Source organism: Panthera pardus, unplaced genomic scaffold (assembly GCF_024362965.1).
Source record: "Panthera pardus isolate Hobbes unplaced genomic scaffold, ASM2436296v1 HiC_scaffold_13, whole genome shotgun sequence".
Classification (NCBI taxonomy): Eukaryota; Metazoa; Chordata; class Mammalia; order Carnivora; family Felidae; genus Panthera; species Panthera pardus.
The window spans coordinates 192683773-192711316 of NW_026526688.1; the positions used below are offsets into that span (position 1 = coordinate 192683773).

At 43.7% G+C, this 27544-nt stretch overlaps 1 protein-coding gene across 11 annotated transcripts in view; it reads left to right on the plus strand.

The window, feature by feature from the left end:
* The window catches only part of PROM1 (prominin 1), a 134190-nt gene that overhangs the window by 28984 nt on the left and 77662 nt on the right, over window positions 1-27544 (plus strand). For all 11 annotated transcript variants that reach the window (XR_008421832.1, XM_053901668.1, XM_053901672.1 and 8 more), the window contains one exon: window positions 902-1345. Coding sequence is in view for 10 of the 11 variants with exons in the window: in XM_053901668.1 (XP_053757643.1) it covers window positions 1120-1345 (226 nt within the window). In the remaining variant the exon portion in view is untranslated. The remainder of the gene's footprint in view (window positions 1-901; window positions 1346-27544) is intronic.

A 27544-nucleotide genomic window follows, 5' to 3' on the forward strand; every position in this document is an offset into this window, starting at 1 on the left:
TGGGGACAGAAACACATAGGGACAGGGTCCACTTTGGAGACCTTCTAGGTCTCGTGCCCTCACTAGACACTGGCTTGGTAGCTGCTTCTAGAATTCCTGTTCATTTCTCCCGCCGACCCTTGGGGCGGGTGCCCTGTCTCTCATCACTGGGACCCCCAGTTTCCAGGTAGTGACTTGGCGGCAGAAGTTTCCATCACGATTACCCAGTGGACGTGTTAGAAAGATAGATTCCAGTGTCATCCAGCCTTAGAGAGTTTGGTTCCTGCCCTTGAGGCCTTCTAGTTTGGGTTGAGGGTGAGGTGGAGAGGGGGATGCCTGAAATAAGGTCAGTGAGCAAATGAGTAGAATAAAAGGCAGAGAAAATGAATCTTCAGAGGTACGGACAGCAACAGCAGCCTGGAGAAAAACAGTCTATGGCAGGAGGCCTCTGGACCCCTGAGACACAGGGCTCTTTAGGAAGGGTGTCCTGGTGTCCTGCTCAGAGCTTGGGCTTTCAAGGCAAAGTCCTGGTTTTGAACCTTGGCCCCACCATTAAAACAGCCATCACCTTGGGCAAGTCCCCAGGAAGTCCTCTCTGTGGTTGTTTCTTTATCTGTAAATGGGGTCCAGCCAGCACAGCATGTAGAACGTTGTCCAGAACATAGTAAGTGGCCGGTAAGTGTCAGTTTCTAAGCCTTCTCTACACCGTAGGGTGTTTCTTGAACCCATAAAAGGTCTGTGTTCTGCGTCTGGCCCCTGGGGAGGGACCTTCTGGCTTTCTTGCCCCAGCAGTGCTAAGCAGGCTCTGTGTTTGCCTCCCACACAGCGGATTAGGCAGAGTGCTGGCTCTAAAGCTTTGCAGGGAAGGTCCTGGGGCGGGCAGGCTGTGTGCCAAGTCACTGCTGCCCTTCTCTCCCACCAGGGATGGTGCCTTGAGCCACGGAGCCAGACCCACACCCACAGAAGGTCCTTGGACGCGGTTCACTGCATGCCAGCCCAGCCAGGAAAGGGAGGACTCCTCACACCCCGGGCTCTCCCCGCAGGAAAAGGAACGCAGGCTCCTGTCTCACCCAAGGCTTCCAGAACCTCTGAGACAGGAGGCCACTAGCTCCACCTCATGCGTGGGGGACCTTGCTAGCGATGGCCCTCCTCCTCGGCTTCCTGCTGCTGCTGCTGCTGGAGCTCTGCGGGAATACCCTCTCCCTGGGATCACGGTCATCTACAAAGGGTACGGAGGTCTTGGAATTGGAATTGCCTGCCACGAACTATGAGACCAAAGACTCCTACAAAGCTGGGCCCATTGGCGGTCTCTTTCAAATCGTGCACATCTTCCTCCGCGTGGTGCAGCCCAATGATTTCCCCGAAGGTGAGTGCCCGTTGCATAGAACAGAGAGGACTTGTCCCCAAACACGCTGCCGTGTGCTCACACGATATTGTTTGTTAATAACGATATAGTAAGTATGTAATATACTCAGCATTTTAAAGCATGGGATTCAAAGTGATTGGACTGCACAGGAGCAGAAAGTATTGAGACAGAAGTTAAGAAAACTTGCACCAGCTTAAATAGACTGTCAGGAATGTGATTATAAGAAATGAAATCAAACTATGTTGCTAAGTTGGTTTTCCAATTCTTGATCTTTCTTCCCTCCCTCTTTTTTTTTTTTATTTTCCTTCCTGGTTAGAGCAATGACTTACTCTCCAGTGCAAACTGCACGTAAAAATGAGGGTAAAAATGCAAATTCTTTGACATCAAATAAGTTAATAATTACCTCTGGTGGCTAGACCTGCACTTACAAATTGGCCTCTCCTCCACCCACCACAAAGTGCAATTTCACATTGCTTAGGACAAAGACAGGCCTGACCCAGTGTGTTTACCTGAGTAACTGTTTGCTTCAGTTCCAAGACCTTACGTGTGAGGAAAGGAGGGATGGCTCCTTGTTGGAGCCTTGATGGCATGGCGCCTCACACTTCGTGAGGACCGCTGTGTTTGTCCTACTGCCTGTACTCAGAAATCTGCGGGTATGTGTTTTCAGGAATGAGATTATGAAGATTTAAATGGTCTATGGGAAGTATGTGCTATTAGGGTTTGGCAGTCTAAATATTTATTGACTTAATATTAGATCTCTTCTAGGCTTGTTTTTTAAACTAAGAAGATTTGAACACTATTTTTACCACAATATACAAATTAAAAATTTGTGGTAATCATTATCATCTTCCTTAACTGGTTAGCTGTTGTTCATAAGAGAATTGTGTGTGTGTGTGTGTGTGTGTGTGTGTGTGTGTGTGAGTGAAAGAGAGAGACAGAGACAGAAAGATGGAGAGAGGGTGAGAGGGAAAGAGAATGTATTTAGTGGACTTTAACATTTGTTTGTATTATGGGCATTGGTAGATTTTCATTAAGACACATTTATATTGGAATTGTTTTGGATTGGGGCACCTGGGTGGCTCAGTTGGTTAAGCATCCAACTTCAGGTCAGGTCATGATCTCTCAGTTCACAAGTTCCAGCCCCGCGTCGGGCTCTGTGCTGACAGCTCGGAGCCTGGAGCCTGCTTCGGATTCTGTCTCCCTCTCTCTCTGCCCCTCCCCCGCTCATGCTCGCTCTCTCTCTCAAAGATAAATACAAACACTAAAATTTTTTAAAATAAAGAAAATTTTTTCATTTATTTATCTTAGATTAAGCAACGGAAACAGTTCGAAGTGTAGTTCTTAATTTTTTGTTAGTTTAAGTTTTAATTGAATGAAACAAATACTACTTACTATTTATGTCCCTGCTTAAGAGACTAAATCTGGAAATCCAAAAGACACAAGTAGAAAATAAACAGTTTATTTATTAATATTGGATACAAGTTCACTATTCTTAGTAGATACCTTTTCATTTATTTGTAGCATTGGTGTAAGTATTACTGAATAAACAAATACCTACTAGCGTTTTTAGTCTTAGCTTCTTTGCTTTTTATGCAAAAGGAATAGAATTCAGTTATTTCATATGAATTTATAGTGACATCTTCAAAAAGATTGTGAAGCATCCATGTGTTATTAAGGCATATCATGTAATTAGTTAATCCTATAATCTCTTTCCATATGTTGCTTTATTTTGCTTCCTCTAGATTTCATAGGGCAGCTTCTTCGCACTTAGTTTACAAGGGAAAGCCATATTTTTTAAAGTCTTCATTCAAACAATCAGGTCAAATGGCATTTTGCTTCCAATGCATTCTAAGATTTTGAACTCCAGCATCATTATTAGTCTAGAAGGAGGCGTCTGAAGAATTTAAATCCTGCTGTAATCTGAGGGTGTTAGCCTTGCTTGTCCCTTGACCTTCATCAATACTTATTACTTTGGAAGAAGAAATTCCCAAAAGTCTCAACAGGAGATCAGAGCAGACCAGCAGTGCCCCTTTCAAAAAACAAAACAAAACAAAACAAAACAAAACTCATTAGGTTCCTTAAAGAATATTATATTGAATTTCACAGGTGACATCATGGAGTGTTGGTTTTTTCCCACCACCCCATTATTTAAATTTTTTCATCTAGTTACTAGATTTCATAATGGTCTCAAAGTGTCCATTAGGTGCTTTGTCACATAAAGGACAAATACGAGACACATTTTTTCCTGCCGGGGCCAGCGCATTGCATGAGCACCAGATCTTAGGCAGGTGTCTTCATAATTGAAGATATAAAACAACAACAGTGGGAGAAAGAGAGAGAGATAGAGAAAAGGAATCCTATTTAGTAGCTTAACTAATGTGAGGCATTAACTGAAACAGATGACTTCAGGACAGGTCTTCTATAAAATAACATCCTCGCAGAAAAAATTATCCCCTAGGTATACTCTTTCATTTGGAAGAGTAGAGTGATTTATTTTTTATTTATTTAAAAAAAATTTTTTTTAATATTTATTTTTGAGAGAGAGAGCACCAGCAGAGGAGGGGCAGAGAGAGAGGGAGACACAGAATTTGAAGCAGGCTCCAGACTCTGAGCTGTCAGCATAGAGCCTGACGTGGGGTTCAAACTCACAAACCGTGAGATCGTGACCTGAGTCGAAGTCAGACGCTTAACCAACTGAGCCACCCAGGTGCCCAAGAATGGAGTGATTTAGATTCAGAGTCGGGGTCCAGTGCAGGAGTGGGAGAGAAAGGAGGACCTTCCAGCCTGGGCTCCCTTTTTTCATGCCATTGGACTGGGAAGTTTTCCACTTTACCTCCTGTGTCCGAGCAAAACAGCATACTACATTTTGCATTTGCAACTCTCTAAAGCAAAGCCTGGGTTGTAGCCTTATAAATACAAGATGGAAGGTCTTGTTTAGCTGGGACTTGAGACAAAGGCCTACTTAACTTCCTGGGCAGACCAGAAATACAGGTAACTGCCATATGCCACAACAGAATATGCCCAAGAACCTGGTGTGGGTACTTCATAAATACCTGCCCTGGTCTGAAGCTTCAAGAAGGATACTGAGTCTTGGGCTTGAACTCACTAAGAAGAGAGCGATGGCTTACATTTGGGAGGAGCCACTTGTCCATTCATTCAACTTAGAAAGGGTGTCAATGGCAGGATGACCAGGGGGAGTTGAGGGAAGGGTGTTCTAGCCATGGGGAATAGCATGCCCAGGGAGTGGCGGAGATAGTGGTTCAAGGGGGGACCCATGAGGTGGGTATTCATGGAATAAGTCTGCGAAGGTCAGAGAGCCAGAGCTAGAGGACCCTGACTGGCAGGCTGGGGAGTTTTGTAGAGAGAAGGAACCTAAATCAGCATGAGCAAAGGTTTCACTCATTTGGCAAGCATTTATTGAGAGCCCCTGCTTTCTGTTATATACCTGTTAGGGGTTGTGAGCCAGGGTGGAAGGGGAATTGAGTTTTGGGAAAAGAATCTGATAGTGGCTGGTAGGAGACGTATTAGGGAGGTAGAGGTCCAGAAGGAGGTAATAATGGACTAACTTAGCACAAGGCAAAGGTAATGGGGAAAACAGAGGCAGGATCCATTTCATGGATTTCATTTCAAAGGACTTTGGTTCAAACATACTCTTGCCTATTACCTACCGAATGACCTTGGCCAAGTTAATGTTCAGAACCTCTGTTGTCATAGATGTATTATGACTGTAATCATACCTTGCTTTATAGCTTTGTCTGTGAGGCCGTATGTAAAGCCTATGTTTAAAACTGTGGCTGAAAGGCGTAGATACAAATCCTCAATCAGTGTAGCTGCTATTAATATTATTTGAGAGGAAGAATTGACCAAATTTAATGCCAAGATTGGTGTCAAAAAGGGACGTGGGAAAAGGATGTCTCCAGGAGGGATCATTAAAATGTCCTTGCTGCTGCTCTATCAGGAATATTCTCCATGGAGTTGCCTTGTAAGAATTAGTTCCATTACCTTTGAAGTTTAGTGGGCTGTGTCTCCTGGTAAAGCCCCACAGGAGCAGAATGGGGTCTAGAAGGCAGGGCTTGGGTGCATTGCTTGTCTACTGAGTGGTCTTTACTCCTCCACAAAAACACTCACATCTGTTTTTGTTTCTTTGTTTTTCCCTGCTGTCCCCAGTATCTGCTGTAAGGCATACTTTGCTAAGTGTTAGCTCATTTGACTCTCCCAACAACTTTGGGAGGTAGATGATGGTGGAACTGGTGGTCCTATTTCTATTCTATTCTATTCTATTCTATTCTATTCTATTCTATTCTATTCTATTCTATTATTTCTATTTCGATTTCGATTTCGATTTCTCCTTCTATTTCTATTATACCCACCATTAGAGATTAGAAAGCTTAAGTCAGAAGGAGATGATATATTCAAGGTACACAACCATCCTCTGGCAGATTGAGAAACCCCTGTCTCCAGGAGTAGTTATTTCTCCTATATTCCACAGCCTACCTTGTGGGTAATTTATTTCCCTTTTACCTTACCAAAGTGCTTTAAAAGTGTCTGCGGGTCACTATAAAAAATGGTAATTTTTACACACTAAAAGCGTGTGCTGCAGAAGATCATCTGGTGTGGATGCTGACTAGTGCCTTTTCAGTTTCATGTGTCTGTGATGAATTTGGCAAAAATCATGACCCAGATCAGAGCTATTCTATTGGAGCAAGTGGAAAAAAAAAGCATTCTCTGCTTTTATTTTTATAGAAAGTCTCTAAAATTATTCTCTGCTCTGTTTTGGTGTATTTTCAAGTGGGACTTTAGGCCGGTTGACCTGTTTCTAACAGCGTTCTGGGCTAATCTGATTTGAGCCTGGGATTTGGTGCGTGCCCGATTGGAGCTGGGTGAGCAGGAGGCACGGGAGGAGGGAAGAGTGCATCTGAGATCTGGCAGGTTGTTCTAGTGAATGGGAGTTCCCTCCATTCCAGGTAACAGAAACCTGTTAGTTGAAGGAGTCAAAAAAGAGTTTATCACCAGGACTCCAGGTTTCTTCGTGGCACCCAGCCACCAAAGACTAGGTCTCACCTGGGGCCTCCTTGCCTCCCACCTTGACTCTTCTCTGCACACAGCCACTTCATACTTCGCCTTCCCATCCCCCTCCCTCTGGGTTCTTCCACTCTTGCCCTACTCGTGGCAGAGAACCAGGATGCCAGCATCATAGATTTCAGGCCAACTTCCTGGAGAATGGTTGGGAGTTCTTCTCTTTAAGTCCCCAGCCCCAATTCCAGTCCTGCCTGGGCCAGTGACCAACCGTGGACCCACTGAATAACAGTGGCCAGCCAGCATCACAGCTCATGGTCCTGTGCTGTGAGCCGTCAATTTACCCATGGCATCACAGGTAGGGTGGTGCTTCCCGGGAAAGAGGATGGCTGGATGGACGGCAATAGTTGTGTCTTGGCCAATGTCCATTGGGAATCAGGATGTTGTATTATATCCAACACCTGTGTGTTCTTACTTAATTCAGACAAAGCTGGCATTGTCTTCTTTAGATCACATGACTTGTATTGGCAACGGGCCTGGCCATAAAAAAAGGTCATTGAGGGAAAGAACTAATATCTAGTGATCCTTCCTTCCTGGCGTCATTCAATACATTGGGCAGTCTACAGCTGTCATCGCTTTCCATTCTAACGTTTATAAGAGCAAACAGCTATGATGTGCCCACTTTCCGGGATTTGAACAACTCAGTAACTCTGTGAGCTAGGTACTCTTCTCATTTTACAGAAAAGGGAGCTGAGGTCCAGAGAATAACTCACTTGTCCGGCATCACACAACTAGTCAGTGGCAGAGTAAGATTGGAATCCAGGTAGGCTGGCTTTATTGTCCAGGCTCATAGTCACTGCCTGTATTTGCCGAACAGCAACTCAGGAGACTCAGGGACTGTTCCAAGGTTACACACATTGATAGCTAAGTGGTTAACCCAGGATTTGACCCAGGGCTCATGACTTGTCCTCCTCCCCCTGCCTGCCACCTCACCGTGCTGCACCATGTCGCCTCTTCGGAGGAGCTCTGCTGTACAGATTGCATTTACATGTCCCCAGTGACCTGTGGGGCAGGGTTTGGGTGGGAGGCGACACGTCCATAGACTATGATGGGCACGACTCTAATCCATTCTACACGTCTTCTGCTTCAGAGTACAGCTTTTGCGCTAACCTAAAAATCTAGTCTGGTTGACTATATTCCTGTAACCTTGTCTACAAAGTGCTGCTGGAACGTGCTCCTGACTTTCTGTGTGTAAACAGAAGAGGCAGGCTCTGCTCTTCGGGGAAATGTGTGCCAGTCCCACAAAAGACACAAGAAGAAAATCTTGCTACACTTCTGGTCTCTAGCAATGATGTCCTTTTAGGAAGCCTTCAAGTGCATGCAGGAAATGAGAGCTTAAGTATGAATGTAAATAAAGATAGGCCACCCCAGCAGCTGCTGGATGAAGCTGGTGCGGTATTAAATACCACTTGTCCACAGGCATTGAGCGGGAGAGAAGTCCTAAAATTTGCACTTGGAGAAGCAGCCGTAAAGTGCGGCCTGTGCTGGGAAGTCAGTGCTGGGTCAGAACCGCAGAGCAGGACGGACGTTAGCAGCAGAGACGAGAGGCCCAGCCGGCCTGCCATGTATCCTCTGCTTGATGGGGATCTAGATTCGGAAAGGAGCCCTACACTTGAGCCGTGGTGAAGAAGTCCCATCCTGGAGCCACTGCCTGGGTTTTAATCCTGGCTCCATTGTTTACTAGCTCTGTAACGTTGGGCCAGTTACTGAAACTCTGTTCCTTAGTCTTCCCTCTGTAAAAGGGAGAGAATAATCAAGGTACTTTTGGGGGCAACATAATTCCTAAATAAATCATGTTTGTGAAGCAATTAGGACAGTGTCTCATACACAGTAAGTGCTAGGTGTGTGTCGAATAAGATAGGAGTGTATAAAATTCATATTCATTAAAAGCTTTTAAGTTAATGTCAGATTTGGGGTGGTCACATGGACAAAAGAACAAGTATTTATTTGACCCCCAACTGTATTGGTTTCCTAAAGCTGCCATAACAGATTATCACAAACTTGGTGGCTTAAAACAACAGAAATTTATTCTCTCATACTTCTGAGGGCCAGAAGTCCAAAGTCAAGGTATCAGCAGGACCACGCTGTCTCTGAAGGCTCCAGGGGAGAATCCTTGCTTCTTTCGGCTTCTGGTGGCTCTAGGTGTTCTAATCTCTGCCTGTCTTCACATGGCCCCCTTCTGTGTCACTGGCTCCCTCTTCCCTTCTCTTATAAGGACACCTGTCATTGGCTTTAGGGATCACCCTATATCTAGGATGATATCATCTCAAGATCCTGAACTTAATTAGGTCGGCAAAGACCCTTTTTCCAAATAAGGTCGCTTTCACAGATTCCTGGGGTCGAGAGTTGGACATGTCTTTTTCGAAGGCTACCTTTCAACGCACACACACCCATGACAGACTTCTTTAGTCCTCCGCAAAGTCTCAGCAATATCAAGTAATGTGGCCAAGGTCATATTTCTGAAAAATGGAACCAGATTCAAACCTGACTGTTTGATTTCAAGTGCTCACGTTCTAATCCTGCAGATAGGTAGTGAGCTCCTACTGGAGGCCACGCCTGGTGCTGTTTGGCAGAGATGGTGTAGACTGGGTTTCTCTGTTCTCAAAAGACTAACATTGAGTGAGGAGACCACCATCTGTTGTTATGCAGGGCATGCTTGTCCTCGATCAGTGTCAAGTGTCAATAGTGGGCTCTTGGCTGTCCAGAGGAAGACTTAGTCACGATGGGGCCAACGGAAGGCTTCATGGAAGAAGTGGCATTTGAACTGAGCCGTAAGGGTGTGGAAGGGTTCAAGAAGCAAAGGATAATGTCCCAGGTGTATAAGCAGAGGCCTGAGTGATGCAGGTTGAGACGGGGCTCACAGGATGTGGCCTGGATATGAGGCTAGAGCCCTGTTTGCCTGAGAGATGGCCAGGCCATCAGCCTGGGGAGATGCCAACACATCTACCTGGGGATCTGCTGACAGTGAAGGGTGAGCATCGCTCAGTAAACCTGTCCCCCCGACCTAAGCTACAGGAAGGAGGCCACGGGGAGGATGCATTGTCCACTGAGCCTGTTCTTGGAAATTCTCAGCTACACTTGGACACTAGTGGCCTAGCTTAGTGCTACCCGAGGCATGGCACTTGGAACAAGAGCCTCCATATCGCCTGGGAGCTTATTAGAAACGCCAATTCCTAGGTCCCACCCCCTATCTAGCAAATCAAAATCTTTCTTTTAATTTAAAAATTACTGAAAACATTTTTTGTGTTGAAGCATAATATGCATACAGAAAAGTGCCCCTAAATCTACATCTTGATGACTTTTCACAGACTGCATACATCGGTGTAATTAGCACCCAGATCAAGGAAAAGAACAAGGTCCCAGAAGAACCCTGTCTTGTTTCCTGCTCATTGTCCCCCAACTCATCCCAAGTGTAACCCCTCTTCTGCCTGTCAGTAGCATAGATTAGTTATGCCTGATGCAACACAGTATGGCCACTTTGGTTTTTGGTTTCTTCAGCTCAACATTTTATTTGTAAGATTCACCCAGATTGTTACATGTAGTTGTAAATATTATTCTTGCTTTTGTATACTATTTTATCACATGAACAAACAGTTTTCCAAGGTGATCTAACAGTCAAATCTTCTTTTCTTAATTAATTAATTATTTTTGAGAGAGAGCAAGTTGGGGAGGGGCAGAGAGAGAGAGACAGAGACAGAGGATACAAAGCGGGCTCCGCACTGTGAACGCAGAGCCCGATGCAGGGCTCGAACTCACAAATGGTGAGATCATGATCGGAGCTGAAATCAAGAGTCAGCCAGTTAACCGACTAAGCCACCCAGGCGCCCCTCCTTCTGTCTCTTTTGAATTTATAGGATACTCCTCTATGTCTTTTTCTTCCTTGCAGTTTGTTTGCTGAAGAACCTAGTTACTTTTCCTTTAGTATTTCTTACAGGTTGAACTTGACTGGTTCCATTTTCATTGGTGTTCTTAACATGTTTCTCTGTCCTCTTCATTTCCTGTAAACTAGTATTCATAAAGATCAGATACAAGTTCATTTGGGGCACAAAAGCCATTTATAGATGATATTGTGTGGATACGGATACTATCTGTCTGATTGTCTTTCTTTTTATGATGTTAACAGCATTGATGATCACCATCTGGTTTCATTCATTCATTCATTCATTCATTCATTCATAATGGGTCCAGCCCTTTCACTAGTATTTGCAAACATGCTCTCAAGTATCAAAAGTTTTGATACTATTAACTATCAAAACTCGTAAGAAACAAAATGGAATACCTTGCATATTCTGTAACTGCACCTTTTCACTTAATATATTTCATGGACATCTTTCCATACCTGTTCCTGTTTGGGTGTTGCCCAAACTACAAAGGTTTTTTAAACAAGGAACTGGAAACATTTATTCCCCAACCTTTTGATGTAGAGCCAAGACTGAAAAAATTTTTTTTTACCATGAGTTAATTGTTTGAAGTTTCCTGATTAGTGTTTCTGATATAAATAGCAGCCAAAATGTATCCTCCATAATTTTTGGTTTCTTTGTTTTGATTTCTTTGAATTCAGAGAAAACACTTAGAGTTCATAGTTGTGTATTTTTAGTTTGTTTTTTCTTCCCAGACTTTTAAAGTTTACTCACACATAATGTCATCCAATTGAATGGTCTTTATTAAGTCTTTATAGAACATTTAGTTTTCTATGCTCAATTCTTTTTATGTGCATATTTTCTCAGTTTCTATAATATTTAATTACACGTTGAACTTATTACACGTATAAAGAGGTAGAAAGAAGCTTGGGAGCAAACTGGGTGTTACGGGTTGAATTGTTCCCCCTGCCCCAAAGTGATATGTTGAAGTCCTAACCCCTGGTACCTCAGAATGTGACCGCATTTGGAGATAAGGTTCCTGCAGATGCCAGTAGTTAAGATGAGCCTCTAAAGTTATATGACTAGTGTCCTGAGGAGGGGAAACTTGGACACAGATATAGACAGAGGGAGGGTGTCATGGGAGGACCAGAGGGATGCTGCCACAAGCCAAGAGACCACCAGAATCTAGGAGAGATGGAGAACAGACCCTTCCCTAGAGCCTTCAGAAGGAGCATACTCTTGTCCGCTCTTTGATCTTAGACTTCCAGCCCCCAGAACTGTGAAACAAAACATTCCCGTGGTTTAAGCCACTCCATTTGTGGTATTTTGTTGCAACAGGCCTAGCCAACGTATCCACCCGGGAAGTCGATGAGTGAACTGTTGGGGGGGGGGCAGTGTATCCAGCAGAGGTGGTCACTTCACGGTGAAGGACAGCGAACAGCCATGTTTTTGAGGAAAGGAACTGATGGTGAGGTAATCTGGTCAGCTGGAAAGGAGAAGTTAGCTCCGCAAATCTCTACTGTGCACTTATACATACATCTGAGTCACTTTAATTCATGAAGATTCAACAATATGTTCTGCAAAGGAACAAAAGGTCGAAATGTTTGTGTCTCTCCACCAATCTACAACCACATCACGTAGTTTTCACCTGAAGGCCTTACTGCCTCCATCAGCGCTTAAAAGAAAAACTGGCATGGATGGTTGAGGCCAGAGATTTAAGGGATTTTCAGAGATAATTCCTCTCTATCTGCTTTTTGTTCACTGGTGTCCCTGCCTGATGCGAGGCCCCAAGCCCCTTCAGGATCAGACACCTCATTCTCTCCCCTCCCACCCTCCACATGCCTCCAAGCAAAGTCCTGTTGTTTCTTTAAAAACCTTCCCCACATGATTTGTATTCTGGAAATCTGGAACCTCTGACCTCATTATTTTGTCTGTACTATCTCTGTATCACTTTCTCACTGTGCTACGTGTTTAACACTGCCTTGTGATCGTTTGCAGTCCTAGATGATAAACTTATTGATGTCGGCAGTGCCTGGCACATCAGAGATCCTTCATCATATCTTGCTTTTGTTCTGGGATTTCTGAATTTAAAAAAAGATTATACTTTTCCTTCCCTACCAAGTTTATTTACTTGACAAAGGTGAGTATTTGCTATGTGTAGTTTCTTGAAATACTGGTGTCATGATGATACCGCTGAGCTATTATTATACAGTAAAACCCTCAGGGCCATGTGTCTTTCTAGAGTGTGTTGCTCTCCTTTGAAATTTTCTTCTATAACTTCCCTTACTGTCAGGTTTGCAACTTTCTTCTTCTTCTTCTTCTTTTTTTTTTTTTTTTAACATTTATTCATTTTTGAGAGTGAGAGAGACAGAGCATGAGTGGGGGAGGGGCAGAGAGAGAGGGAGACACAGAATCCGAAGCAGGCTCCAGGCTCTGAGCTGTCAGCACAGGGCCCGATGCGGGGCTCGAACTCACAGACTGAGAGATCATGACCAGAGCCGAAGTTGGACGCTCAACCGACTGAGCCACCCAGGTGCCCCATGCAACTTTTTCTTTTGTTTTTGCGTTATCAGCTGTTAATGCAGCTCTGCTTTCCAGAATCCTAATGCTTCACTTTATACACTTGAGTTGCAGTGGGTGACTCCATTTTTCCTGTAGAATTCAAGGTGCATGGGCTTTATGATAGGTATATATATTTCGGAGACTTAATACTTTATTTCCAAGGTTACTGCTTTTTTGCTTGTTTGGGAAAACTCAAGTTTATAATGTTTTAGCCAACAGGATTTTCAAACTTAACAGGAATTAAATATCTGTGAAGGCCTTGAGGTTGAGGAACATCATATGTGATTCAGACTAAAGGTGACAAGGAGTCCTGGAGATACTTGAACTGAGAAGGAATAAATATTGAATTAAATCTAAATCACTATATGGGGCCAATTATATTCATTACTGTCAGGCCCAGTATTTGTTAAAATAATTTGAAGCTAAATTTATTTTTAAATGTAAAGGCAATATGTACACATAAAAAGCAAATAATATTCAAAGGTAAGGATTGTTAACAAGTTTTGTATGCAGCTGTTCATTCATTCATTCATTCATTCAGTCAGTCAGTGTGTATTTTATGAGTGCTTATCAAGTACCAGGCTGTGTTCTGCACTCTGGAAAAAAAAAACATCCAAAAAAATGTTTTACACACACACACACACACATACAGACACACACACAGTTTCTTAAAGGAATTATTCAACATTTTCTTAGCCCCTTGCTTTTTCAACTTAACATAGCTGATAGATTATTCTAGACATCCATTTCATTTCTCTTTAACTTCACAAAATGCAGGAAAGTACAGAAAAAAAAATAATGAAACATTGGTAGTTTTCTTATGCTCCCAGATTGAATAAGTAGTCAGATTGTTTTGAATAAAAGAAAGAAAACATAATTGACACAATCGGAATCCCCTTTACATACCGTCGCTGATCCCATTCCCCTCCTGCCTTCCCTCCTTTGCTTCTCCATGGAAACTCGTTTCCTCTCAATGCATGGTTTTATGTTACTCACTCCACATACCCAGAGAGTTTTGTTTTGTGTGTGTCTTGTTTTGTGTCTGCTTATTTTTTTGGGGGGGCGGGGGTGTTTTTTGTTTGTTTTTGTTTTAATTTTTTTTAAATCTTTATTTATTTTTGAGAGAGAAAGAGAGAGAGAGAGAGACAGAGTGTGAGTAAGGGAGGAATACAGAGAGAGGGAGACACAGAATCGGAAGCAGGCTGCAGGCTCCGAGCTGTCAGCACAGAGCCCGACGCAGGGCTCGAACTCACAAACCACGAGTTCATGATCTGAGTTGAAGTCGGACACTTAACCGACTAAGCCACCCAGACGCCTCTGTTTTTGTTTTTGTTTTTACCTACTGTTAAGTTTTGGGTTTCTCTTCACGTTGAAACCCATGGATTCTAATGCATTCATTTGAGCTGTGCATTTGTGCAGACGTCCCATTGAATGAGTAAGCCACGTTGTGTTTATTCTGTCCTCCGGTGACAGTTTTTAGTCTCTTCCTCATCCTTGTAACTGCTGCAGTGCTCTACTGATTAGACGGTGCATTTCACTGTTCTTGGTGGATGCTTGGGTTATCGGGTCTTTTTGCTACTCCAAACACTGCTACAAAGACCACTTTTGAATGTTTCGCTTTATGTTCCTGAGCAAGTAAATCCAACAGGAGGAACCTCTAGATGAGGAGTTACTGTGGCAAATGGTATGTGTATTTAAAGTTTTGACTGATATTACCAAATTGTTCTCTAATTTGCATACCCATTTGCACTCCCAGTATTAGGACCAGAAAGTGCTTGGTTACCCACACATTTTCCAACTGTGGTTATTAAACCTTTTATCATAACAAGTGTGACACGTTATAGGAAAAAAACATGATTCAATTTGTGTCTCTCTAATCACTGGTGAGTCATAGCCTTTTATACATTTTTATTCCATTTTTCAAAGAACTTCCTGTTTTTGCTTCTTTTTCTTTTTTTTTTTTTTTTACATTTATTTATTTTTGATAGACAGAGAGAGACAGAGAGCAAGCAGGGGAGAGGCAGAGAGAGAGGGAGACACAGAATCCGAAGCAGGCTCCAGGCTCCAAGCTGTAAGCACAGAGCCCGACGCGGGGCTCGAACTCACAAACCGCGAGATCATGGCCTGAGCCGAAGTCGGACGCTCAACCGACTGAGCCAGCCAGGCGCCCCTGCCTTTGCTTATTTTTCAGTTCAATTACTGGTGTTTTCCGCTTTGATTTGTCCCAGTATCTCACTGAATTTTAAAAATACTTAATTTTTTGAATAGGTAACATATTTACATGGCTCAAAACGTCAAAATACAAAAAGATACACAATGTGAGGCTTCTGTCCCCTTCTTGAATGTCAGCCACCCAGTTAGCTTCTTTACAGGCAATCGCTGGTCTCAGTCTTATGTGTCTATTTGTGTGACTGTGTCTTTTCAGATTTATTTTCTACCTATACAAGCCAAAAAGGACATTTGTGTCTTTTCTTCACAAATGATAACATATCATTAGGCACCTCGCTTTTTTTAGGTTTATTCATTTATTTATTTTGAGAGAGAGAGAGAGAGCAGGGGAGGGACAAAGAGAGAGGAAGAACAGGGATCCCAAGTAGGCTCCCCATTCTTGGTGCAGAGCCTGCCACGGGGCTCAGTCCCACAAACCATCAGAACACCACCTGAGTCAAGAGTTGGACACTGGGGCGCCTGGGTGGCTCAGTCGATTAGGTGTCCGACTTCAGCTCAGGTCACGATCTCGATGTCCGTGAGTTCGAGCCCCGCGTCGGGCTCTGTCCTGACAGCTTGGAGCCTGGAGCCTGCTTCCGACTCTGTGTTTCCCTCTCTCTCTGCCCCTCCCCCATTCATGCTCTGTCTCTCTCTGTCTCAAAAATAAATAAACGTTAAAAAAAAAAAAAAAGAGTTGGACACTTAACTGACTGAGCCACCCAGGAGCCCCAACGCTTTCTTCTTAAACATACATCTTGGTCATTATTTTATATTAGTATATGAAGATCTAATTCTTCATCCTTTTTTTTATTGCTGTAAAAATAGACCAATGCTTATTAGCTCATTTCCACCATTTGGCTACCACAAACACTGTTATGTGTCACTTTAATTACCTCATAAATGTGCAAGTATCTATGGAGGATATACTTCTAGAAATGGAAATGCCAAGTCAACATGATATTATGAATTTTCGCTTATAATAGATGTTGCCTAATTGCACCCCAAAAAGGTTGGTCCAGTTGAAACCTACACTGGTAATGCAAAAAAAAAAAAAAATCTTACTGATGTTGTCTAGTGTCTTATAAGGTGGACATCACCTCTGTATTACATATGTGCAAATAGAGGCTCCAAGAGAGGAACTCACTTAGCCAGGATCACACAGCTTGTGAGTGGGCAGAGCAGAGGTGTGGACTCAGATCTGTCGGGCTTCAGGATCTTACTCTTCTTTAAATTTTTTTTTTAACGTTTATTTATTTTTGAGACAGAGAGAGACAGAGCATGAACGGGGGAGGGGCAGAGAGAGAGGGAGACACAGAGTCGGAAGCAGGCTCCAGGCTCCAAGCTGTCAGGACAGAGCCCGACGCGGGGCTCGAACTCACAGACCGTGAGATCGTGACCTGAGCTGAAGTCGGACGCTTAACCGACTGAGCCACCCAGGCGCCCCTCTTACTCTTCTTATCTTGCTCTTAGGCGAAGCTATTGCATGATACCTTTTAGTGGGATCAAACATTGCACCTCATGGAAAATGTTCTGTACGCTCTACTTGCAAGAAGTCTAGAAAGGATAAGAAGTAGGATGACTTTAACTTTTGATATGAAGGTTCGGTCCAGTTATCACTCCTGGATGTGAGAACATTTCCAGGTGCCTTTTTAGACACCGCACAGCTTGTTTTCCACATCAGTCTTCCCTGCCGCAATGGGAATAAACTTCAAAACTAAGGACTGGCCTTAGCCGGCTCCCTGCATGTTTTTTAAATGAAAAATGCGGGGGTCACCTGGGTGGTTTGGTTAGCTAAGTGTCCGACCCTTGGTTCCAGCTCAACTCACGGTCCAGGAGTTCAAGCCCGGTGTCAGGCTCTGCATTGGTGGCATGGAGCCTGCTTGGGATTCTCTCTCTCCCTCTCTCTCTGCCCCTCCCCCCTCAATAAATACATAAACATTAAAATAAACAATTATGTTTATTTTGTTCAATCTATTTTTAGTAATTCTTCCCTTCTGCATTTGGAAGTCTCCTTAATTTTCTAATTTAACTTAAATTTTTTTTTTAATGTTTATTCATTTTTGAGAGACAGAGAGAGACAGAGCACAAGCTGGGGAGGGGCAGAGAGAGAGGGAGACACAGAATCCGAAGCCGGCTCCAGGCTCTGAGCTGTCAGCACAGAGCCCGACGTGGGGCTGGAACCTACAAACCATGAGATCATGACCTGACCTAAAGTCAGACGCTTAATGGACTGAGCCACCCAGGTACTCTTCTTCTTTACCTTTTTGACTTAAACATTTCGTTATTTCATTTTTATTCTCATTTCCTAACAGATACATTCAAATCTATTAAAGATAGTTTCAGCTATATCCTGTGATTTGAAATATAGATGTTCATTTTTAATTTCTAATAATTATCTTCTGAGTTTCTCTTTTATCCCATTGGACTCATGTCAGTTGAGTACATTTTACCTTTTTGAAAAGGAATAAAGGACACAGGCTAAGTGTGAGTTGTTCTGGTCCATTTATTTTTAAATGCTCCAATGGTACCTTCTGCCGCTGCCTGGGCTCTGTTCTGAGCTGTGAGCTGTGCCCCCTGATGGCTGGTGGTGAGCGCTCCTCTCACACATCTCTGCTCTTTGCTTTCTGGAACTTTCTGGCATTTCTTTGGTTACCAGCTACCGTCAGGATGTTGTTAAGGCAGCTGTTGATGGTGTCTCAGCGTTTCCTTTTGGTGAGAGCGCGTGGGGGAGAAACCTGCTTTCTAGGCTTGAGTTTTTCCCGAACAACTGGTCTAGGTGATTGCAGGTGGCTTCTGGGCATTCTAGAACAGTGGCTCTGCCTCTGGCCACTGGTACAAGAGCCTCTCGTGTGCCCTTTGCCTCACATCATCCTTTTCCATGAATGCCAAAAGCACGTGGGGGATGGAACCACTGGTCAGAACGTCTCTGTCCACAGGGAGCTAAGGAGTTTAGGCTTCTGTCCCTGGCCTGGTTCCTCTTTCTTCTTATTCATGCTGTTTTGTAGGCCAAATAAGAAACCCTAAAGGCCAAATTTTTCTTGAGTGGGATTAAGAAAAATAAGAACTACCTCATTTAAAACTAGAGGAAGAAGGTTGGAGAAGACCCCCAGGGCAGCAGCTTAGGTGAAAGAAGTCTCTAGAGCTTTGCAGGGAGAGTGGTGGTTAGCTTCCAGATTGCAGCTTGAGAGACAAGGTTTCTGTCTGTGTATTCATTCTGTGGGGAGGAAGCTTTGTAGTCCACACTGGGAGCCGAAAGGTGGTGACAGAACTGTTTATGTTTGTCTGGCATTTCTTTAGCAGTTTTACATCAGGCAGGAACCAGTGAGTTCTTGAATTTTAATTTTAAAATATTTTAATTTGATGGGGTCGCTGATTCAATGGCACAGGTTTATTAATTGAGAGGAAGGCTCCCTTCAAACCTGATTTGGAATTAAATAGCCTCGTATATCCTGGGGAAGAGGGGGTTGTATGTTGTAATATCCTCTTGGAAATTGGCTGACCCAGAAACTCAGCCTAATGAGATTTGGACAGCAGGCTGCTCGGAAAGGAATTATTGTGACATGCTGTGTTTAATGCCGCCACGTCTACTGGGCTCCAAAATGACTGGATGCAAGGAATGTTGCAAGGAATGACATTTCTCTAAAGAGTCAGTCCAGGTATAACTCATGCAGTAGGAGTAAAGCTAAGTAGAAATGAGTATCTACTGTGAAAGTCAAGTCAATAGCTGACTTCAGAAATGAGTGCCTCTTAAGTATCCCATTACAATAACAGGACAGACCGGTCTTCTTGAAGACCGGTCTGTTTGCTGGTAAAACCAGATGTTCTACTGTGAACATATGTGTCGAATCTGTCCACTTCTCTGTGTCAGCACGGTGCTCCCCTAGCTGAGGCTGCGCATCACTGGGACCATTGCAGTGGCCTCCCGACCACTCTTCTGCATGGCTTGTTATTCACATCACTCAGGGCTTTGCTCAATTTCATCCCCTTGAAGAGATTGTCCCTGGCCAGCTCCCCACTCCCTTATCTTGCTTCATTTTTCTTTGTAACACGGATCTTGGTATTATAGTAAATCCTGGTTTATCTTGCTTATTAGCCTCTAAGCATCTTCACGGAGGGGATGTTATTTTGTTCACCTCTTCAACACTGTATCCCCAGAGCCTGGGACAGCGCGTAGGATGTAAATCTTGGTTGCATGCGTCAGTGGATTTGCTCTCGCATAGCCCACCCGTTCGCTGTGTCGCAGTCACACTGGCCTAGACGGTTCCTACAGACAAGTTACTTTGTGACACCAGTGCCCTTGCACCTGCTGTACCTCCCACCTGAGTGCTCTACATCCTGTTTCTGGGAGGCCAGTTCCTTTGTATCTTCGCGATCTCTGCCCGTGGTTCCTCCTCAGTGGTGGTCCCCCGACACAACACGGCAAGCCTCCTCCTCAATTATTCTTCTCTGACTCTACACCCCCAGTTTCACTCTGAGAGCTCCCCACCTTCACTCTGTGAGCACCCACTGCCCTGCGTCGTAGACGCCCCCTTCCCCCCGCCTGCCCCCTTGATTCTCTTCCTACACAATTCCAAACCTGGATGCACCATTTTCTCAGGCTGCTGTTAGAGCCGCTCACTGTGCCTGCTGGGCTCACTTTAAATGTATGTTCGAGAGCACGTTCCCATTTCCCACTTACCTACTTTCTCTCCTCTTCTCCAGTTTCTACCCTACACCCTCCTCCACCAGCCAGTGACCTCAGAGTCCATGGAGAAAACGGATGGAATCACATAGAAACTAATTCCACCCTCCCTACTTTTATTTCCAGTTTTTCACTCAGGGTTATCCAGGCATTTAGAATTCTTTGCCCCAAGAAGAATGATTATTAGTGGAAAGATCTGATCATTTTCAGTTTTAGAAAGAATTACCAGAAGGTCCTGTGATGGTTTATGCCACCACCCGTAACGTGTTGGGCATTTTTAAGAATGAATTAATTGCAATGGGTATAGCATGTTAGTACTTTAATATTTATTTCTGACTACTAGTGAGATGGATGGTGTTCCTATGTGTTTGTTTCCTTTTGGGGGAGTTTTTCTGTGAAATGCAGAGTTCGTCCTTTTTGTATTGATTCCATGACATCAGAAACCCTTTGCCCAATCTGTCTACTGGTAATTGCCATTAGACCATTTGGATTTAGAGAATTTGTCATGTGGGGAACATCATCTGATCAGAAATCATCATCCAACCTATTACTTCCATTGTATGGATAAGAACACTGAGGACCGGACATAGGAAGCTTGCTTGTTTAAGCCGGTACAGCCAATGAGAGCTGGTAGGATCAGCAAGCAGGAAAGGGGACAGGGGATGTTGTTGCCTGGGACGGTTCTCAGAACGCGGGGAGGGGGAGGAAGTGCTGTCTTTGTTGTTCAAAACAGATTCCTGGTTCTTGGAGCACAGCCGGAGCTTTCATTGAATGACTGTGCTTCAATTGACTTAAGTAAGCGAATTGCATAATTATTTGCGATGTCATTCATTGCTAATGCAACAGACAAACCTGTATTTATTTCCATCTTGCAGGTAGAATACATTCATACAGAGTACACAGAAACAGAAATAAAACAAGTATTCATTCTCCCATCCAAAGATAACCTCTGTTTACATTTTGGTCTAATGTTTTCAGACTTTTTTTTTCCTAGGCAAAGATTTTTTTGTTGTTATTGTTTTTATATAGCTAAAGTCACATTTTACCCCATATAGGATGGAAGCATGAAGTTATGACCTAGAAGAAAAACAGAAAGGGGTGCCTGGGTGGCTCAGTCAGTTAAGCGTCCGACTCTTGGTTTCGGCTCAGGTCATGGTCTCGTGGTTAGTGAGTTCGAGCCCCACATCTGTCTCTGTGCTGATGGCATGGAGCCTGCTTGGGATTCTCTCTCTCTCCCTCTCTCTTTCTCTTTCTCTCTTTCTCTCTCTCTCTCTGCCCTTCCCCTGCTCATGCTTTCTCTCTCTCTCTCTCTCAAAATAAATAAATAAACTTAAAAAAAAGTTGAGAAATAGATATTTAGATCATCTGGTTTCAAACCATTTACCCGTTGGTTTCTTGCGTATGCAGATTACCAACCTGACTGTGCTTGAGGGTTTAATAATTCTTTTATTAAGATAAATGAGACTTAAAAAATAGGTTGCACATTTAAAAACTAGACTGAATTAAGCACTTAGAGCTGAGGGAAATCATATTTTGTCTGATGTTTTATGCACCATTGGAAGGACTGGGGTTTTTTAAGTTCAACAATAATGGGGGTTTGGAATTGTGTTTTAGTTTGTAGCAAGTCTTTGATTTTCCATCCCCACCCCCTTTGGGACTTAATCAAAAAGGAACTTCTTTAAATTTTTTTTTTTTTTTTTTAGTTTTCATTTTAGAGCGAGAGCGCTAGCAGGGGAAGGGGCAAAAGGAAAGAGAGAGAACATCTTAAGCAGGCTCCACACTCAGCATGGAGACCCACACGGGGCTCATTTCCACGACCCTGGAATCATGACCTGAGCCAAAATCAAGAGTCAGATGCTCAACTTCTTATGGATACTACCATGACTGTATCTGTAGATTCTTTTTTCAAGGAAAATATTCTTCCTAGAAGGAAGTCAGCTTCTTGGGTCTCATTTAGGTGTCTCGTTTAGGGCATATAAGTTTTACTGAGCTCTTGCCACAGGTGCATAGCACCAGGTTAGGGGTCACAGGATCTATGTGGCAGAGAGAACTTTCCTGCTTTAAGGAAAGAATGGTTTGTAATTGAGGAGACAAATATATTTACAGAGAATAAATAGTCCAGGGAACACATAAGCTGGTGGATCATTAAAGGTTACAAGTGAGTGATGAGTTGTAGGTATTTAGTGATGAGGAAAGTCGGCTGAGAACCTCAAATTTTGACCTTAAAGGAGGGTTTTTATAGGTGGAGAAATAGCATCAAGAAGACTCAAGGGGTCGTGAGGAAGGCTCGTTTCGGTTTGGGCACCAAGGAAGAAGTCTGGCTGGATTAAGGGCATCTTGTTTGGAGGGAGATATAATGATACCAACTGCCTATTGATTGCTTGATATGTGCTGGGCATCCTGTTCAGGGCTTTTTGTGTATTAGTTTTCAACAATGAGAAAATTGAGGGTCAAGAATATTAAGTGGATCGTGCAGCATTAAGTATCAGATCTTGAATTTGAACTTAGGATCACTCGATTTGGGTGACATTCAGTTTATCATTTAAACCAGGGTATTTGAAGAGTAAAAAGGGAACACTGGTAATGATTAGTCAGGGCCATAAGTGTGAACCGGGACTGTCTGGGCAAACCAAGAACTATGTTTGACCACCTTGTCTCCAAAGACTGTGCTTACTTTGATTTTAATTGGAAGGATAAGGTGACATAATGGATAGCTCTAAAGGTAATTAATGGAGGCCACATAAAGGAGGTTATAGACTGATTCATCTGGCAGCACTGTGTGGAATGGAACGGAGAGAAGAGAGATAGAGCCCAAAGGAGTAATTAGTCACTAAAAGCTTCACTGAAAGTGGGTTAGGTGTGTGATGAAGGGCTGGGATACCGGAGAGCGAGAGAAGTAAGGTTTCCTGTACATTGTTTATAATGAAAAATTTCAAACCTACCCCAGACTGGAAAGAATGATACAATGAATCACCCGACCAATTGCCCAGATGAAAAATTATCTGATTTTGTCATGTTTGCTTTATCGAATCCTTTTTTCTTCCCATTTTTTCTTTGCTGGAACATTTAAAGCAAACGTGGACATAATATCATTTCACTTCGCATCTCAATGTGCATTTCTAAAAAAATATAGGCGTTTCTTACTATCCACAGCATGATTGCCAACCGACAAAAATTAATAAGAATTTTTAATTTTTTATTATTAATTCTCATTAAGTTGAATATCCGCATTCTTCCAACTAGCTTGTTACTGATTCCTTTCTTCCCTTGAGTCAGAATCCCGACAAGAAATAAAACATTGCTACTCTCTGAAACCATCAAAACCTCTGAGCCTAGTAAATAGGAAAATAGGTTAACTGGATCACCGACTATTGGAAACAGTTTAGTAAAGGGAAAGTGATTATAGAGAATGATGGGAAGAGATCTAGGGATGTTTCTCCTTCCAGATTTTTATTTTGAATAATTTCAAACCTTTGGAACTGTTATAAGAATCCTACAAACAAGCACCTGTAGAGCCCTTGCCTAGATTCATCAGTTGCTAATATTTTGCCACACCGCTCAATACTCCAGAAGAAAAAGCCATTCTCCTGGGGGCACCTGCGTGGCTCAGTTGGTTAAGCGTCTGACTCTGGACTTCGACTCAGTTCATGATCTCATGAGCCTTGCCTCAGGCTCTGCTCTGACAGTGTGGAGCCTGCTTGGGATTCTCTCTCTCCCTCTCTCTCTGCCCCTTCCTTGCTTGAGTGCTCTCTCTCTCTCTAAATAAATGAATAAACATTTAAAAAGATAAAAAAGAGGAAGTTATGTAACAAGGATTTGAAACAACTAAGTATGTGTTGTGCTTGTCTTGGGGTTTGGAGAGTTGTCTTTGGGGGCCACCAGGTTCCCGCTAATCCCAGGACTCTGGCCTCATGCCTGCCGTGAGGAGGAACTGGAAGTGTTCATGTACAGGGCTCACTAAGCCAGGGTCAGAGGTTGGGTCCTCACTGTGTCCTTTCTCCCTGAAGTTCCTTCCTTCCACTTAATACATGTCTGCTTCTCTTTTAAGCCACAGTTCAAATATCGTCTGCTCGGGTAAACCTTCGTTTAGTCCCCACAGGCCCCTCCCCCCCACCTAGCCTACTGACTTTGAACCTCCTAGGACCACATCTTAGCACCCCCATTTCATCTGATTCACTTCCATATCTTCCCAACAGACTGTGAGCCCATTAACAGGGTGGATTGCATCTTTTCATCTCTGTATCCTTAGCACCCAGAACAGGGTCTGGGACATGTTCATTCCTGTTAAGTCTCTTTGTGAGTATAGTGCGACCATGTCAATATGAGAAAACTGAGGGCCCGAGGCAGGTAAGGAACTTGCCCAGTGTGGAGCCTGTTTGGGATTCTCTTTTCCCTCCTCTCTCTGCCCTTCCCCCACTTGTACCGTCTCTGTCACTCTCAAAATAGGTAAAAAAGAAAAACTTATATTAAAAAAAAGAAAAAAGACAAGAAAAGCCCAGAGGTCTATCTTTTCATAAACTACCCCTAGACCTACTGCTTCCTCCCCTACCACGGCCACCATCACCGCCATCACCACCACTATTTGGGGGCATTTATTTTGTGTCAGGTACCATTTCCAAGTGCTTTACACATACCACTTACCTTGCTTAGGATAGTCGAGCAAGGTAAGTATGATTCCCCATTTCACAGATGAGAACATGGGAGCATAGAGAACTGAAGCCAGTGGCCTGAGTCAGTGTACGTGCCCATGGGCAGCAAGGCCAGCCCTGGACTCTGAAGCTGCCCAGAGTTGTGTAGTGGAAAGTGATCCTGAGTTTGAATTCCTGCCCCACTGAGTGATGTAATGCAACCCACTCAGCCTTCCTAAGGCCCGGCTTCCCCATTTGGGAATAGGAATGATGTCCCATCCCCTCCTACATTTGCTGGAAGGTGAGACGGCCACCTTGAGTCGTTCATGATCTTTTTGATAAGGTCACAAGTAGTTGCCGTCTGTCCATTTTACAGGTGCAGAAGTTGAGACCCAGAGAGTTTTTGTAATTTGGTCCACGTTCAAGCCAGCCTCAGAGCTTCTAAGTGCTGGAGGCAGACCTTGAAGCCAGCTCCTGCTGATGCCAAGTCCCTGCACTTCCTGCTCTGCCACATGGCCCAGAGCACTTAGCTCAGTGGGTAATTCATGGTGACAGCTAATATTCTCCTCTTATCCCCCTCTCTTTCTTCTAAGGCATGCTGAGAAACTTAGAAGATAGAGTAGGGGAATACAATCCATAGGTTAGAGACTTGGATAGAGCAGGACAGGTTATCATAATTCCTATAGAATTGCCACTAGGGCTGATTTATGGTAAAAAAAAAAATCAAGACTAATTTAGGGAGAGTAGAACCCTCTTGTTCAACAATATGACTGATAGTTAGTTGGTTAAAGTTGGTAAATATTGGGAATCCTAAACATTTTACACACTTTCATGAAACATTTTATTTTACCCTGAGGTATAAATGTAAATTCCCCCCAACAACCTATGTTTAACTTCCTGTCAGAAAGTTCTCTACCATCTGAATGATCTCTGGGTCCGAATCTCTCTTGACAGTGGGTCATTTTTCTTTCTTGTGTGTGTGTGTCTTGTAATTTTTCACTGAATGCCGGACATCCTGTGTAGACTGGTAGAAAGTGGGGTGATTGTCTTTACCCATGGATGTGGACATGATTTCCATCCCATCAGGCTGTTGTGTGGGGGACTGAGTCCTTCTGGTTAGGAGTTGAGCTGGCCTGGGTCAGTTTGTTACTGCCATCACCTCCAATGGGCCACAGGCTTTAAATTCCTCAACTTGTGTGTGGTGTGGGGCCTGGTGTGCTGGAGGGTGTCACTCAGTGTTCTTGCTTCACCCTCAGCTTTCAACGGTCACTGCTTACCTGTGGCACAGAGAGCCCTGCTTTTTCTCCCATGGTGGAGGTGCCTGTCACTTGGTGCCAGGCTCATGGCGGGTCTCTGTTGAACTGGTCCAGCTTCAGGCATAGGCAGGCCATGTGCCACTGAGCCTGGGGAGTGGGGCTTTCTCTTTGTGCCTGTACCTTCTCCCATGACAGCCAAACTCCTACTTGGAATCTGTACTGGTCTGGGGAGGAGCATGTTTTTGCCCTGGTCCCAAAAGTAGTGTGCCTCAGAGTGGTTTCGTCCCCAGGCACAGAGGGGCTTTGCTTCTGCCCTGTCCCCCAGCAGCAATAAGCCTTTACCTGTATCCTATGGGTGGGAGGGTTTCCAGCCTCTTCCCCACAAGCAGATGAGTTTTACTTTTACCCCCATCCTAGGAACAAAGGAGTTTTGCCTTGGCCGTAGGACTGAGAGAGTTCCCTGCCTCTCACTCAGTGGCTCTAAATCTTTTGCTTTGTTGGAGAGAAAGGCCTAGGGAAGTATGCGGGCTCCGTGCCTGTCCTCAGCTGCAGCCCTCCACTTCCTGTATACCTATGCCACCAGGGAGACTTTCTCCCATCACTTGCCCTGCCCCAGTCGCTCTCATGAGCGCTCACTGGGGGCTCGCAAGCAAATGCAAATTCCTCATTATTTCCGAGCCTTCTGGGCCCACAGTGGACATGCCAGCCACACTCAGCCTTAAGAGCTTGTCAGCATTTTCAGTGATTTCTTTTCACCAGACTGCCAGAAGGGAAACAGGTTGTGTATCCCTTGTCTCTCCTCAGAGGGGCTTGGTGCTCTGTGTGGAATTGACTGCTTTGCAGGCTCAGCTGTCTGGGGGGCCCATGAAAAGCCATAACAGGGGTTCCTGGGTGACTCAGTCTGTTAAACGTCCGACTTCGGCTCAGGTCATGATCTCATGGTTCATGGATTCGAGCCCCATGTCAGGCTCTGTGCTGACAGCTCAGAGCCTGGAGCCTGCTTTGGATTCTGTGTCTCCCTCTCTCTCTGCCCCTCCCCTGCGCTCTCTCTCTCTCTCTCTCTCAAAAATAAGTAAACATTAAAAAAATTATTTTTAAAGCCATAACATCATCTTTCATCTAGCTAGTTCTTCTTTGCTGGTGGGAGGGACACTGCTTTGCAGATTCCTACATCCTTAATATCAGGTGAGTGTGAGTCTCCCGACTGGAATTTCCCTGTCAACACAACTTTTATGATTTCCCATCTGGATTTTATTCAAGTAACAAGAATTTACGGTGTAGACTCAGTGCTGATTTTTTTCCCCTAAATTTTTGCTGGTTTTCACGCTGAGCTTTTTCAGTTGTGTCCCCTACGTTGAATGCAACAGATCTTTTCTTTCTAAGATCCCTCTTCTTTACTGAGCTTTTAAAAACATTCAACTTAGAATTTATATAAACAGCAACGTTTGCTCTTTATAGTCATTCTTTATCTGTTTACATAATATTCAGTTAAGTGATGCAATTGCATCAAGGACAACTAGCAGAAAGCTCTCTGGGGACAAAGACAAGAGTGTCTTGGAAAACCTACAGCTTCACTGCACAAGCAGAGGAGGTGGACACACAACCACAAAAAAAGTTGGTTCTGGTACATTATTAACAAAACACTAGAAGAGTGTATGTTGCCTGAACCAAACACTTACCGGGACAAAATTAGGCTTCTCTAGATCTTGAATATCTCATTATTACTTTTCCAAAGACTATTGGGAAGCATGGACAATTTTGCGGATTTCAGCCTCATTTCTTTTCCAGTTTTTTGGTGACAAACCGTATGTGTTTGAAATGCTGTAAAAGTGGCCCCAGGCTACACAAGATAACGGTAAAATCTGACTTACATTTATAGGAAGTAGCATGTCTAACTTGATAGTGTTAAGAATTATGGGTTTTTTTTA